We start from the raw sequence: 14623 nt of genomic DNA on the forward strand, positions 1-14623 counted from the left end.
GATTAAACGCTTTAAGGAAATTGCAGCTGCAACAGGAGCAGCAACGCATAAACCCTAGCATCTATCAGGTGACATCTTCAGCAATCAAACGCGCCACAGTAAATATGCCGTAAGAATCCAGGGAGCTCTTGGACAGTAGACATACCAGAGTACATCGGAGGCCAACTGAGTAATTAATTAGCTACGGAAACACTAGATGGTGAGGCGAACGACCTGGTATATATCTGAATTGACCACAATAGTACAATATTGTAACGAGTATGCCTGCCAGATAATTCTTCAGAACACACTTTCATTCAATAGAAAGCGAAGCACCAGGGAAAAAACTTAAGTCCGAACTGGATTTAAAAATTGAAAGATATATGCATAGAACGATCCCCTCCCGCACACGACCTGTCAGTGCGTCCAGATCCGGTCACCACCGTATAGCCTAGCGCAGCCATATCATTGGCCTATAAAAACCGGCATAAGAGTCCGAGGTAGCCTGTTGACCACCATCCGATAAAGGAGTCAAGACAAAAAAGAAACATATCTCACCGGTTAGGACGCCACAACCACCGTATCCTGATAGTGTTGCCGGTCAGGTTGATGGCTTAGAAGCCCTTGTGGGAAGGTTGTGCGCAGGCAACAATTCCCACGATGTCATCAACGAAGCAACGGCAATCTGACAGAGTCCGTACACGATGTGATGATGAAACCCACTGTGCATATCGCGCTAATCAAAGAGTTAATAAGTGATGTATACAGCGGGTAATCATCTGCCCCAGTAGAGTCATCCCGACGGTGATTAATCACCATCACATTCTCCAATTAATTAATTACAGTAATGCCTTTTTATGGATTTTTTCAGCGATTCATCGCCATTGCTAGTACACTGCTCACTACTTGACCGCTAAGGATATATCCTGTGTAGTGTTTCACCGAATGTGTCTCCGGACGATCTTATACAGGTCGTACCCACGCAGACAGTGTTTCTAAGAGTTTCTCTGTGATAAAAGACACATTAACTATAACATTTATGTCAAGGAGCATTATTGGTCGGACAATAAATGGTGTGGAGAGTGAGCCTTCCCACCACCGGTAAGGAAACCGAGCTGATAGAACCCGGCCAAATCAGCCACAAGATAGCCAGGCCAATAAACATAATAACAATGATAAAAATAACAAGCCACAACCATAATGCTTCCTACATGGAAGACTTTCTAAAGGCAGGTAAGGTAGGACCACCCGACAATTTAGAGGGAAACGTGTTCGAACGCGCCAGGAACATGCTACCATGAACCCCCGGCTGGAGTAGGAAGATGCAACGTAATAGGCAGACTGTTTTTTTTATTTTTATGGATTGGATAACCAAGCCTGGTTTATAACTCAATCAAACTGCCTGCTAATTGGGTTTAATGCTTAACGTGCTCAAGACATATTGCCAAAAATGTCCACATACACCGGATTAAGATAAGGTAAACAATAAGAGGCAACTTATACCTAACATTGTTATTTTAATCATAACAACATGTACGCCTAGTACCAAAATTTTAATCAAAGAAAAACGTAAATGTAACTACCTATTATAACATGATAGTATGCGACTGTCGCACACTATAAATATTGACAACCCATTTGCAGATAACTGGGAAAATATTTTGACGTGTAATAGTGTGGCATATAAATGAGTAAAATGTTTACCATGTGCTTCTATTCTAGCCCCTTAAAGCCTATTCAGGCGAAAACTACGTCCCTTAGAGGCATCCTGATTGGCATGCTACTGGCCAAAATAGAGACATAGCGACATCCCAAATGAGATATAAAAAAATAAGCAGAAAACAAAACTGGACATAGATTCGAAATAAATGAAATTTGCTCCTTGTCATAAAAGGTGACAGCATTGGGTGGAGGAAGACAGACGGGTGCATTTGAAGGGCCCTTCCCTTCCATGGCTTGCTTTTGCGTCATGAAAATAGCTATTAAACGCAAACATTGCTCAGCACACAAACTAGTGCAAACTAATGCAGTCTTACATGCCTCTGTGTCAAGGGTGTACACACACATCCGGCCGGCAGAAACCTGGCATATGAACAGTAATTATATTAAAGAAATTAGTGTTTGCGGCCCTCGAGTGATCTTAGAAAATGAACAGTAATTATATTAAAGAAATTAGTGTTTGCGGCCCTCGAGTGATCGTAGAAAATGAACAGTAATTATATTAAAGAAATTAGTGTTTGCGGCCCTCGAGTGATCTTAGAAAATGAACAGTAATTATATTAAAGAAATTAGTGTTTGCGGCCCTCGAGTGATCGTAGAAAATGAACAGTAATTATATTAAAGAAATTAGTGTTTGCGGCCCTCGAGTGATCTTAGAAAATGAACAGTAATTATATTAAAGAAATTAGTGTTTGCGGCCCTCGAGTGATCGTAGAAAATGAACAGTAATTATATTAAAGAAATTAGTGTTTGCGGCCCTCGAGTGATCTTAGAAAATGAACAGTAATTATATTAAAGAAATTAGTGTTTGCGGCCCTCGAGTGATCGTAGAAAATGAACAGTAATTATATTAAAGAAATTAGTGTTTGCGGCCCTCGAGTGATCGTAGAAAATGAACAGTAATTATATTAAAGAAATTAGTGTTTGCGGCCCTCGAGTGATCTTAGAAAATGAACAGTAATTATATTAAAGAAATTAGTGTTTGCGGCCCTCGAGTGATCGTAGAAAATGAACAGTAATTATATTAAAGAAATTAGTGTTTGCGGCCCTCGAGTGATCTTAGAAAATGAACAGTAATTATATTAAAGAAATTAGTGTTTGCGGCCCTCGAGTGATCGTAGAAAATGAACAGTAATTATATTAAAGAAATTAGTGTTTGCGGCCCTCGAGTGATCGTAGAAAATGAACAGTAATTATATTAAAGAAATTAGTGTTTGCGGCCCTCGAGTGATCTTAGAAAATGCAATCTAGCTCATGGCCGAAAAATGTTGTGCACATCTGTTCTAGGTGGTACACGACTTTAATCCAAGTAAGTACGAAAAAATTGCATCGTGTTTGCGAAATAGGAATCGTTATATATTGCATCAGCAAGAGCTTCGCGTATTGTTCCTCACGAGGAACTATCGCAAAGTTGTCTTTTATTTCTACTAATATCATCGATAAATACAAGAATAAAACTGCGTCGTTGTTCTTTGATATGCGATACAGGCATTATCTCGGTTTTGTGTTTGTAGACATAAATGTATGGTGACCATCATCAGCTTACCTGGGGATCAATTCGTTTCGAGAGAATCCGTCTTTTTGTCAGTAGGACCATAACAAATATTTTCTTCTTTGGTGGCCCCCTTCATCTTGCTGCAACCGTATATGAAGAGTTCCCATATCACTTAAATAAAGATATTTCACCCTACTCTATTGAAACTTGTTTTCTTCCAATGTTTCATATATATATTTATTTAGCCTACAAAATCCAAGAAAACTACATGTTTCGCAATGGTTAGTGGTTGATGGCATTTACAACACGCTGCTTCTTGTAACCATATTATTCATATCTAAATAGTACACGTAATACAGACGCACTCTTAACAAACAATACCTAAAGGCAGCAAGCAGCAATATTTTAACGCAACATTTTGTTTTTCATTTCAAATATATTTTCTTTCCAAGTCAGGCGGTTACCATAGTCAGGGAGAAAGCTATCAATGAAGCCAATGTGACTGAGATATAGCTTCTAAAATATTTTTTACTCAACTAAGCTACTCTTTACTCAAGTAAAAAGTTACATGTGTTACGTTACACTTGGCATAGATCCGACGTATAAAAAGTAGCTTATAGCACAGAGAAACATTTTTTTTCTGATTTAAATGCAATTTATGCTGCAAACACAAAATGCATTGGTTAAACTGAACTAGCACCTAGACGTAGACTAGGTTAAGCATTGACAGATAATATTGGCTAAATCTAATTCTGACGTAAATTTGATCAATACAATACCCTACGTCGATTGTATTTTCAGGGACGCTGTAATTGAAACTGGAGAACGGTCACTTAGAAATGATCAGATGAAAGGTATTCCGTATGATTCCTTAAAAGTGCATTATTGTCCAATCGTTGTTGCATAATAACCTTAACAGTTAAATGATTATATTAGGTTTTGGGGGATTTTTAAATCAAATATAACCCCAAAAAATACAAACTCTGTTTCAGAAACTTAAGCCATAAAATATACATGAAATTCGGGGGGGGGGGTTTGGGGGGGGGGTCTTTTTCTGTCTACTTAAGTTGTCTTTTGTATCGATCGCTAGTAAATAATACTTCCTGAACATTTATGTGGAAACAACATTTCAATTCAACAGGCAATGAAATTTAACATTTTGTTAAAATAGACATTGTATGACAGATGACTCTTTACTGACCTAGTCTTATGTCGTTCCCAAACAGGAAGACTTATTTCAGAGCAGGTTGATGTACAAAATATTTCCATATAGTGGCGAAAAAAACATGAGTGTGTCATTTTTTCAATTCTATTTGAAAACTTCCTTTCAGAGATTCGGTGCCTTTGTCCGTTCGCCATCGTAGAGGGTGTCACCCACTCTGCTTAAGCCTCTCACTAAATCTGAACGTGCTTTAATTTCGAAAACTTGACAATGACACAACACAAATAAGTGTAACTTCTATTGTAATACTCTAAATTAGAAACATCTGCTAACTCTGAAACCAAACATGAAACAAATTTGTACGAACTCTCAAATAATCGGGAGTAGTAGGTTTTAAATCGTTCGTTAAGTAGGCATGTGGTGATTGTGTGTTATCATCATAAGCCTAATTTAGCCAAGGTGTTCCTAGCTCTTTGGCAAGCACTTGTCCTTACGATTTGTCTCTTGGACTTTTAAACAATGTGCATAATGTGTGTCACTGAGACTGACAGAGCGATATGAATTACTTTTTTGATAATAGATTTTATTATCTTTGTGTAAATGTCGCAGAAATAATTGTGTTTATAACCCTAAATTTCCGTGAACGACACAAGGCATTTTATACACATTTATTTTTTCTTCTTTCATGGCAGTGTAACAAAACAAAACATACTGACATTTCGAAAACACACTCTGTTCGCGTCGTTTACCTTCTTAACATTTCGAAACACACACTGTTCACGTCGTTTACCTTCTTGACATTTCGAAAACACGCACTGTTCACGTCGTTTACCTTCTTGACATTTCGAAACACACACTGTTCACGTCGTTTACCTTCTTGACATTTCGAAAACACGCACTGTTCACATCGTTTACCTTCTTGACATTTCGAAAACACGCACTGTTCACGGCGTTTACCTTCTTGACATTTCGAAAACACACACTGTTCACGTCGTTTACTTTCTTTATTATCTTTGATCAGTGACACACAAGCACATCAAGACATATTAAGCCATCAAGCATTAAGTACATAAATAAGACACAAGTTAAAATCACTCAAGCTGAATTTAAACCGTTAAAATTACAACTTTCTCTATTTACCTGCGTAACATTCAGTCTATTCAAACTCTCTATCTCCATCGTTCTAGTCTCCTGAAAAATCTCTCCATCAATGGCATCACATCACTGTTTCCTAGCCTACGATAGAGTTTTAAAAAATATTTAAAAACTGACAATGCAAAGTAAATATACATAAATAATATTAAAACACTAATAGAGAGAGAAATAATCAAAATAAATCTGACGATACAAAAGTGTCTTTTAATTCAAATATGCATATACAATTAAACACATCTTAAAATGGAGAGGGAAATTAATGTCCATAAAATTAAAATAAACACAGCAAACATAATGCTAGCAGGATATTTGTTTAAAACTAAGCATACGACTGTGTTTCTGTTTTGTCTACCAAGTTTCTTCTAACTTTGTCTAACGTTCTCTTGCTTACTGGTCGGAAAAATAGTCTAATAGTCAAATATTGTCGGTTACACAGTTGTATTTACATGGTATGTGTCGAATACACCGTTTTCCTTTTATGATAAATATTTCTTGTATAAAGCCGAGAGACACAGTCGAACAAAGAAGTATTGTTGTAATTTAATAAAAATATATTAGTATTTAAGAACGATTGCCTACCTCTGGATAAGTGAATATCTTCATAACGTTATATGTCTAGGTATGTAGTCCACACCATATTTATATACATACATATATATGCCGGCATACATGCTTAAATAAAAGGCATGCTAAAAATATACATACATAGATACCTATGTATGAATGTATGTATGTATGTGTGCATGCATGTATGTATGTATGTATGTGTATGTGTGTGTGTAGGTAGGTAGATAGGTATTCAGCTGAGAGATAGATAATATTATGTGCAGAATATAGATATTTTACATATTACATATCTAACTAGTTTGCATAGAAAATAGACAGAGGGTTGTACATCAGTATTCTGGATGTGAAAACTTGTAGGAAAACTGCATTGATATGTAAACTATGTATATATCAGTAAGGACAATTTGACACAAGAATGTCCAGAGTTGTTCCTCAGACAAATAATTCAGTTGGAGGGTTAACATGTCTAAATGTGGCACAAATTGGATAATATTATTGATATTGTATGTTAAAATATAGATCGGATGGGCACTGATTTTTGTTTCTTTTTTCTCAAGGTGGTGCACTTTCAACTATAATAAATATATTGAATTCTTGGAAATATATTATTTAATCGTTCGAGTAAACTTTTTCGAAAATAATTCGAAAAAGAATATTTGAATCGTAAATTTTATTCTTCATGTCTTATCTTCGTATGTAATTATAAATTTAAGAGATCGGGAAAATTCCGAAGAAGTTACCCAAGGGGGAGGAAATAACACGTCTCGGATCGTTTACTCTGACGGTAATTTCGTCATTTTTTCTCAAGAAAAATACAGAACTAATATGCGATGCACCGGTACAATCTCTGATCTTAGGCTGGCAAAGAGATTTAGAGCTTTCCAATAGTTTCAAGTCGTATTTGTGATCTGTATCATCAGTATGTTTGTAAATCAGATGTACAAAAGTTTTGAATTCATCTTCGTCATCTCTATGGAGGCTTTGGTTGATCGTAATCTGGCTGTACACAGTGTAATAGGCGGAACGGCCAATGACGAGAGATCCGTTGCGATATTCAACGTCACTTCCGATGAAAGATCGACTGGAATCTTTGTCCCAATACAAGATTGTCAAATAGCTGTTAGGAACACTAAAGCCTGGGAAGGAAATGGCAAAATGAAATCAGAGAGGATACAATCGATATTCGTCGTATATTGTATTTTTGAAGAAGATACAGTTCCATAAATATTGTAAGAATGTTAACTGGAAAAAAGTTTGGCCGTGAAGGCAAGATGATAAAAGTACTTTCATTAGGTATTGACCTAACTCTTAACTGATCCCCCGTACCCCACCCTAGCAATGGACACATGGGTCAGAATCCAAATTCCTTTCATCTTCGCTAGCCAAGATTCCGATATGTCAACTCTATCTACAACTTGGAGGATCGAGCAGATATTTATATGCTTCGGGTCTATGAATATCATTGGATGCCGAGGTAAGCCACTGCGTCAAATCATTTAAGTTGTTCAAATTTGAACACTGTTCCTATATGATCAAGACAAGGGAAGCACAAAACTTGAATGGGCTCACGAATAAGAGGTTTCCGTGTTTTATCAAATACCTTTTGCTCACATACACCTGTAATGCCTTCTGTCTGGTAAGATAGCCACACTTTTGATGATAAATTTACAAAGTATTATTTTGAAGTCAATTGCCTCCACCATTCTCTGCCGATATAAAATGTACCTCCATTAAACGCTATTGGTTAGCTGGCATTACATACTAAGGCAGGCAACTCATGAAATACAATAGATGTCACTAGGGCGAAGCACTAAAATATTTGCTAGATCAGCCAAGGTGTAGATACGATAAACGTATGGGAACCATGGCTAGCGAAGATTAATTCCCTCTGATATAAAACATTCTCTTCCTGATAATTAATCAGAAGCAGATCTAAGAAGATAAGGTCGCTCCCCCACCCTTAAAAATGAGCCTGAAATATATGACTTGTCCTGGATCAAATTCGCTTTACAGTAAAATGCTTAAAATGATGGTCTGGACACGCTAGAACTGCAAGGGTTCCTAGCGGCCTAGCTGCTAAACCTCCGCAAGGGTTCCGTCACACAGCAATTTTCATTTTGATTACTCCGCCCCTATACAAAGTATATAGTATATACTATTTTAAAACGACACTCTAACTGACATGTTTATACATTTGATCTGTGACCACACCTCACATTCGACCCCAGGGACCTAGAAATATATAATACCACTCATACTCAAGGATCCCATATGGACAAGGCCAAGTGTCTGAATCATCAAAGGATGTTAGGACCTCAAGGAACTAAAATGCAAGGTAATATGTCATAGCTGCTTCTCTTATCGCTAAGGAAAAGAACACGAATATGAGAAAACCCATTCTGCCAATTGTGAGGTATCTTCAATCTAGGCAGTCACATCTTAAACAAAGCAAACCTTTCCTTCATCTATACATTTCTTTATCCTAGGTGGAATGAAGCACGCATTCTATCCTGTAGATAAATACGAATCATCGCACACTTTAATTTGGAAACGTGAAAACCTTTCTCCCGTTACTAATGACATGTTTTCTGGTGGTACAAGTCACAGAGATATATGTAATAAGATATCTATCTTACGTATCGATTCTACAGCTTCTAACATTCTCCTTTGTGAAAATAATATATATATATATATATATATATATATATATATATATATATATATATATATATATATATATATATATATATATATATATATATATATATATATATTACTAGTTACGTATGGATGGATGGATGAATTTGGATGGATTGATCAATGTATGTATGTATGTATGTATGTATGTATGTATGTATGTATGTATGTATGTATGAATGCAAATATTTAAAAAAATGTAGGTAGGGAGAGAGGGAGGCAGGTAGGTTGGTAATTGTTTTTAAAAAATGGTCTTCTGCAGTGGACGTACATTTATACAGTGGGACGCAAATAACGCAATAAATGATTTCGGTGCCACACAACATTGGTGAAGGAACTTTCACGACATTCCAACAGTCTTCACCATAAGAATTATTATGAAAATTTACTAACCGAAAGATTGTAGCAAAAATCTCAAATTGTCCATAACATGAACGTTGACGATTAAATATGTTTACGCGACTCACAGCTCAAGGACGTGGTGCTGAAACCGTATTCCAAATAAAGAGTAGGGTATGAGTAGGGAGTCTAACAGGAGAGAGAACAATCAGAGAATAGATGCTGTCTGATTCGTCATTTAATTTTACAAGTAGAATAATACAACTTTTCAATATACTATGTAATACAGCAGCTTTGCATGGAATCTTCATTAATTATTATATGCCAGTTTGTTTACAATCTCAAATCATCAGTAAGTTGTATTTCTTAACCACGAGATGTAATGCTGGAAATAATTCAGGAGAAATTCTGATAGATAAATTTAAGATCCTCTATGCCCTAAAGAAATAGACATAAGTTGGAATGATGTCAAATCTTTTTCTTGATCAAAATTTGAAGGTGCGACACAAATAATCAAGTCCCAGATGAATACTACATAAGTTCAGCTACTTGAATATTTGCATCCACCAAAAAAGACATGATTGACAAATGTGAGGAATACTAATTAGAAATTGTTGATATTGCAGGACATGAAGCTGGAAAACATGTCTTTAAACAACTAGAACGGTATTATCACAGTTTTATTATTCCTAAACTGCACGAGAGAAATACAACAAAAATACAATTTACTGCTAACTTTAAGTAACAAATTACTACAAAATACACCTGAGTTTCTTATTATCGTAAACATTATACAATATTTAAAATACAAATGTGAAATTGGCAATAATACAAATATTTTCAAAGATGAAATACAAAGTTCAGCAAGAGTTTATCATTTCAAGCCTTTGCTTGAAGAAGCAAGTAAAGATTAAATTATGAAAATGACAAAAAAAACAAAATATGAGCTCGAAGGAAACGTACGTACATGTTACAAGAAGAAATTAATCCTTGATTGGGTGCCGTAAAGTATGCCGACTAGCGCTGAACACGTCAATTCAGTAAGGTCAGAATACCAAGGGATTTTTGGAATATGTTCCAGCAAAGTTACGTTAGCTCTATTGTACCTCAGCCTGTCTTAATCATGGGCATGGGCAAAGAAAACGTTCATCTAACTCTTGAATTCAAAGTTTAAATTGATTTAATTTTTTGAAAAGTCCTAAATTTCTACTGATCATCTGAATATTGAATGACACTGATGACGTAACTCACTTTGCTTTCGTTAGTCCAGCTACTTCGGACAACTCAAATGATCATTTATGTACAGATCTTGACCTATAATCAAACGTCAGATACTGCAACCTGCTTTTGGGCTTTAATGCAACAGGTGGAATATATTTGTGTTTGACCTTGCCCGAAAACACTCGTCCTCATAGTAACCAACATAATTCAAGCCACAACACGGGGTGAGCTGATAGGGCCCCAATTGTAACGGTCTTTCTGCCTCATCGAACTCCCGGTACTATTTACATGGATGCAAAAGAAACCAATATAGAAATGCGTGAATATGATATAGAGTTTATATGGGTCTGGATGGACAAAAATGGTTGATAATGCAAACTACACTTGTATCAAAAATAATCATTTGGTAACTAAAAAGATTAAATGTAAAGTTTAAAGATGGACTTTTCGTTCTTATTACTGATTTGACTTTTCGAACAATTGCTACTACATTTATTCGAACTTTTAAACATTTTTTTACTAAAATAAACAAATGATTCTTTAGGTGAGGAATTGAGAACAAATGATCCAAACAAATGCAGATAACAACAAAATCACTATAAAGGTCTTAATACATGCCATCATGGTCAGATTAAGGAGTGGGCATAATGTAGCATAAAACATTTTAACCAAGGCACTGTTCAGATGTAGAAAAATCCAGATTGGTATAGAATTGATAATTGTGAGATAACAATGTATCATCAGCCATTTTGGGAATAAGGGCTGATATAGGCGGGGAAAAAAACACTTCAAATGTGCGCCTCACGTGACGTAATAGGAAATGCGAGGATTTGACATTGAGCATGAAATGAACCGAATTAATTAAAGAGGGTCTTCTGGTTGTATTAAATAGACCTGGATAAAGCTAGGCTTGTGTTTGATTTATTGATTCTCTCAGAATGGTGATGGGATTAACATGCAATCGTAGATGTACAGCAGCCAATTCAGTGTTATTATTGAAAATACTTCCAGTTCGTGAAAAGAATTTGTCTTGCAAATATTTTTTAAAACTCAGTGTACTTGATTTTTAATAGTATCAATTCGGGGTTTTTTTGCACGAGTCAACTGTAATTTCTCGATATTGGAAATGCCCTTCTTCAGCAAATTTAATATGCTCCTGAACAAGCATATTATTATTATTATTATTATTATTATTATTATTATTATTATCGTATTATTATTATTATTATCGTGTGCAGTGCGTGCTCAGCCATTTCACAATATCAGCAGCAGCAAAGTACAGAGCCTGCACTCCACCGGTGAATTTTGTTAGTGGACAGTTGTTCACAATGTGTGACATGGTCTGAAGAGCTCCACGGCAGCAGAAATAGTTAATGGCCTGGCCTCGTCGGACACGGTTGACTGCAAAACGACATTCTTCTCTCCGAAAGTTGTACAGTATGGTCCACAGATGAAGCATATTAATGTAGTGTGGCGACATCATCCTGCGTCACCACAGTAAATCACGCATTTCGCTTACGAAGAGCTAAATGGTCAATTTGTAAGGTCTGAAGTTGTAAATTGCTTTTAGTTGCACAATACAAACTCTTCATCTAAACTGGCTTCAAAAATGGTAAATATTTATTGGTTATTAGATTCCAGTATCAGCTTTCCTTTAATTATGATTTTATGAAGCTTGTTTCAGATAAATGCTCCTGTTTTATAACAAGGTTATTGACATTTTCATACTACGTCCTATTTTCCTAAACTAAATGTATCTTCAACTGCAATATTGGAATATTTTCCAACATTATTTTCTGAACTGAAGGTAGCACTCGACTTTTGACAAAAGTCTCAAGTTTTGCCGTAACTACAGTTCCATAAAAACGTAACTACAAAACTCACTCGAAGCATGCCGATCAAAGCACAGTATCTTATTTAAACCTTGCTAATATTTTTAACCGAATTGTTATAATCATTGTATTTGAAAATAATAATATAAATATTGGATAAATGTTGCATTGTGACCAATCCAGCAGTTTACACAGAGGTAATAGAAATTTTCAATGAGATCAAGATAACGGTAACAGAAGACAGATAAGATACATACTATTAAGCAAATATATATATATATATATATATATATATATATATATATATATATATATATATATATATATATATATATATATATATATATATATATATATATATATTAGCTGTAAACCAGATGCTAAAATTTTGCGGGGTATGAATTGACCTAATATTTTAATCTTATTTGCATGATTAAACTGTTGGTTCGTGCTCTGTAAAATTTCACGTGACCATAGGATGGCGACTACCATAGCTTTCTTGGTTTTTCCAGAAGTGATCTCGCTCTGTGTAATAACTACCGAGTACAAAGTCAACTGCATCTCTACATTTGTCTTCTCAAATCAAATTAGTGTACTGATAATTGTATGGGGATCTCAAACACGTCTATGGTGTTCTCAAATCAAATTAGTGTACTCATAATTATATTCGGATCTCAAACACGTCTATGGTGAGGTTCAGGATCAAAATTTCTTCATCCCCCAGGGAGAACGTTATGGGTGGAGAATGATAGGGAAAACCTTTCCAAAATTACTCAGTGGTTAAAACAGGTATGTGTTTAAAAAATATAAGTACACTGATGGCGGCTTCACCATCGCAAGTATCATGTTATCGGCTTCTCTGGTGCGTCACCAGTATCATTCGATGTAAAACCTTAGCATACACAGATTATCGATAAGTAAAGTTTTATCTCGTAATTTCAAATCAGGGACTGGTTAGAGGGCTCATGACAAATACGCAATACAACAGGACAAACCTGTAGTGTTTTTGTACAGAAAATGGAATACAGAAATTGCGATTTTCGATATCTATTCATAAACCTTTCAACTTATTTTATTAAGGGAACAATTACGTTGCATTGGGAATTGGAACACGTACTATGGACTGCCGTATAAATGCAAAATATTTTAAAAGAACGAGACGCTATACAAACATTTTATCGATTTAGATTTACCATTTTATAATATTCGATAAAAAAAAATATTACGCAGGTCTCTCAGGAGTCTTTTCATACACTTAATTAACAAATTATACAGGCTTACGATCTGGATACGACTGAATTCAATATTCTTTGCTTGATGCATTGTGTGACTGTACCATTAGCATTATATGGAGTATACATCTATTTTTAAATATCGTGTCACAATTCAATTTATTAAAAAGGTCTTTGTTGAATATACCTGACAAATTTGTTAAAACTTCTTCAGAAGTTGTATATATATAGATATATATATATATATATATATATATATATATATATATATATATATATATATATATATATATATATATATATGTGTGTGTGTGTGTGTGTGTGTGTGTGTGTGTGTGTGTGTGTCTTCTTTCATTGCTGCTCTAAACTAATACACGAAAATGGACGGCAGAAAAGGACGATTTCATATTCATATTGCACGAAGCAAAGACGACCCATAATGGATATCTTCTGGTAGTGAAATGTGTGTACATCAATATTATGATATTGTTAAAAGGGCGACAGCAATATATCGTGCACAGTCGATATTGCATTAAGTCCAATATTAGCCATGATGGAATGTGGATAGGTCAATAGGATGATAATACTTAATGAGCTTGTCATTATCCATCAAATACCTATGATTGACCCAGGAAACCCGACAACCTTAGCAGAACCTTGTGATACAGTCTGATGGTCAAGAACTGCACAGGACTGAGGTACCCCAGATACGAAACCTGCAAATATATATATATATATATATATATATATATATATATATATATATATATATATATATATATATATATATATATATATATATATATATATATATATATATATATATATATATATATATATATAGTGATATATATATATATATATATATATATATATATATATATATATATATATATAGGGAGACAGACAGACAGAGACAGACAGACAGACAGAGACACAGAGAGAGCCAGAGACAGAAACAGAGAGAGAGACAGACAGACAGACAGACAGAGAGAGAATTATAAATATACACCAAACAGAACGGAAAGTGCTATCCCTGGATTCCTATAGAAGAATGCTTGATAATTTTAGGCAGAATTAATATTTTAATACAAATAATACTACCAGACAGATGAGAGAATTTTTAATTCGCTTTCTACGGAGATTCGAACCCAGGTCCACGGGTAAACGGCACCCATCGCCTTGCCTGCACACACCAGCCTATATTCTCTCAAAATGATGTTAC

The 14623-nt window shown here is 35.1% G+C and overlaps 1 protein-coding gene across 1 annotated transcript; it reads right to left on the reverse strand.

Annotated features, from left to right (window-relative positions):
• Window positions 1-5699: 5699 nt before the first annotated feature.
• Window positions 5700-14121, reverse strand: LOC149800107 (tumor necrosis factor ligand superfamily member 10-like; the record flags this gene model as incomplete). Its single annotated transcript, XM_089957078.1, has 2 exons — window positions 5700-7213; window positions 14016-14121. Coding segments are annotated over 2 exons (534 nt in total), but the record flags the coding sequence as incomplete, so codon positions are not given.
• Between the last annotated feature and the right edge of the window lie 502 nt (window positions 14122-14623).

This window comes from Sinohyriopsis cumingii, chromosome 5 (assembly GCF_028554795.1).
Source record: "Sinohyriopsis cumingii isolate HCF-2022 chromosome 5, ASM2855479v2, whole genome shotgun sequence".
Classification (NCBI taxonomy): Eukaryota; Metazoa; Mollusca; class Bivalvia; order Unionida; family Unionidae; genus Sinohyriopsis; species Sinohyriopsis cumingii.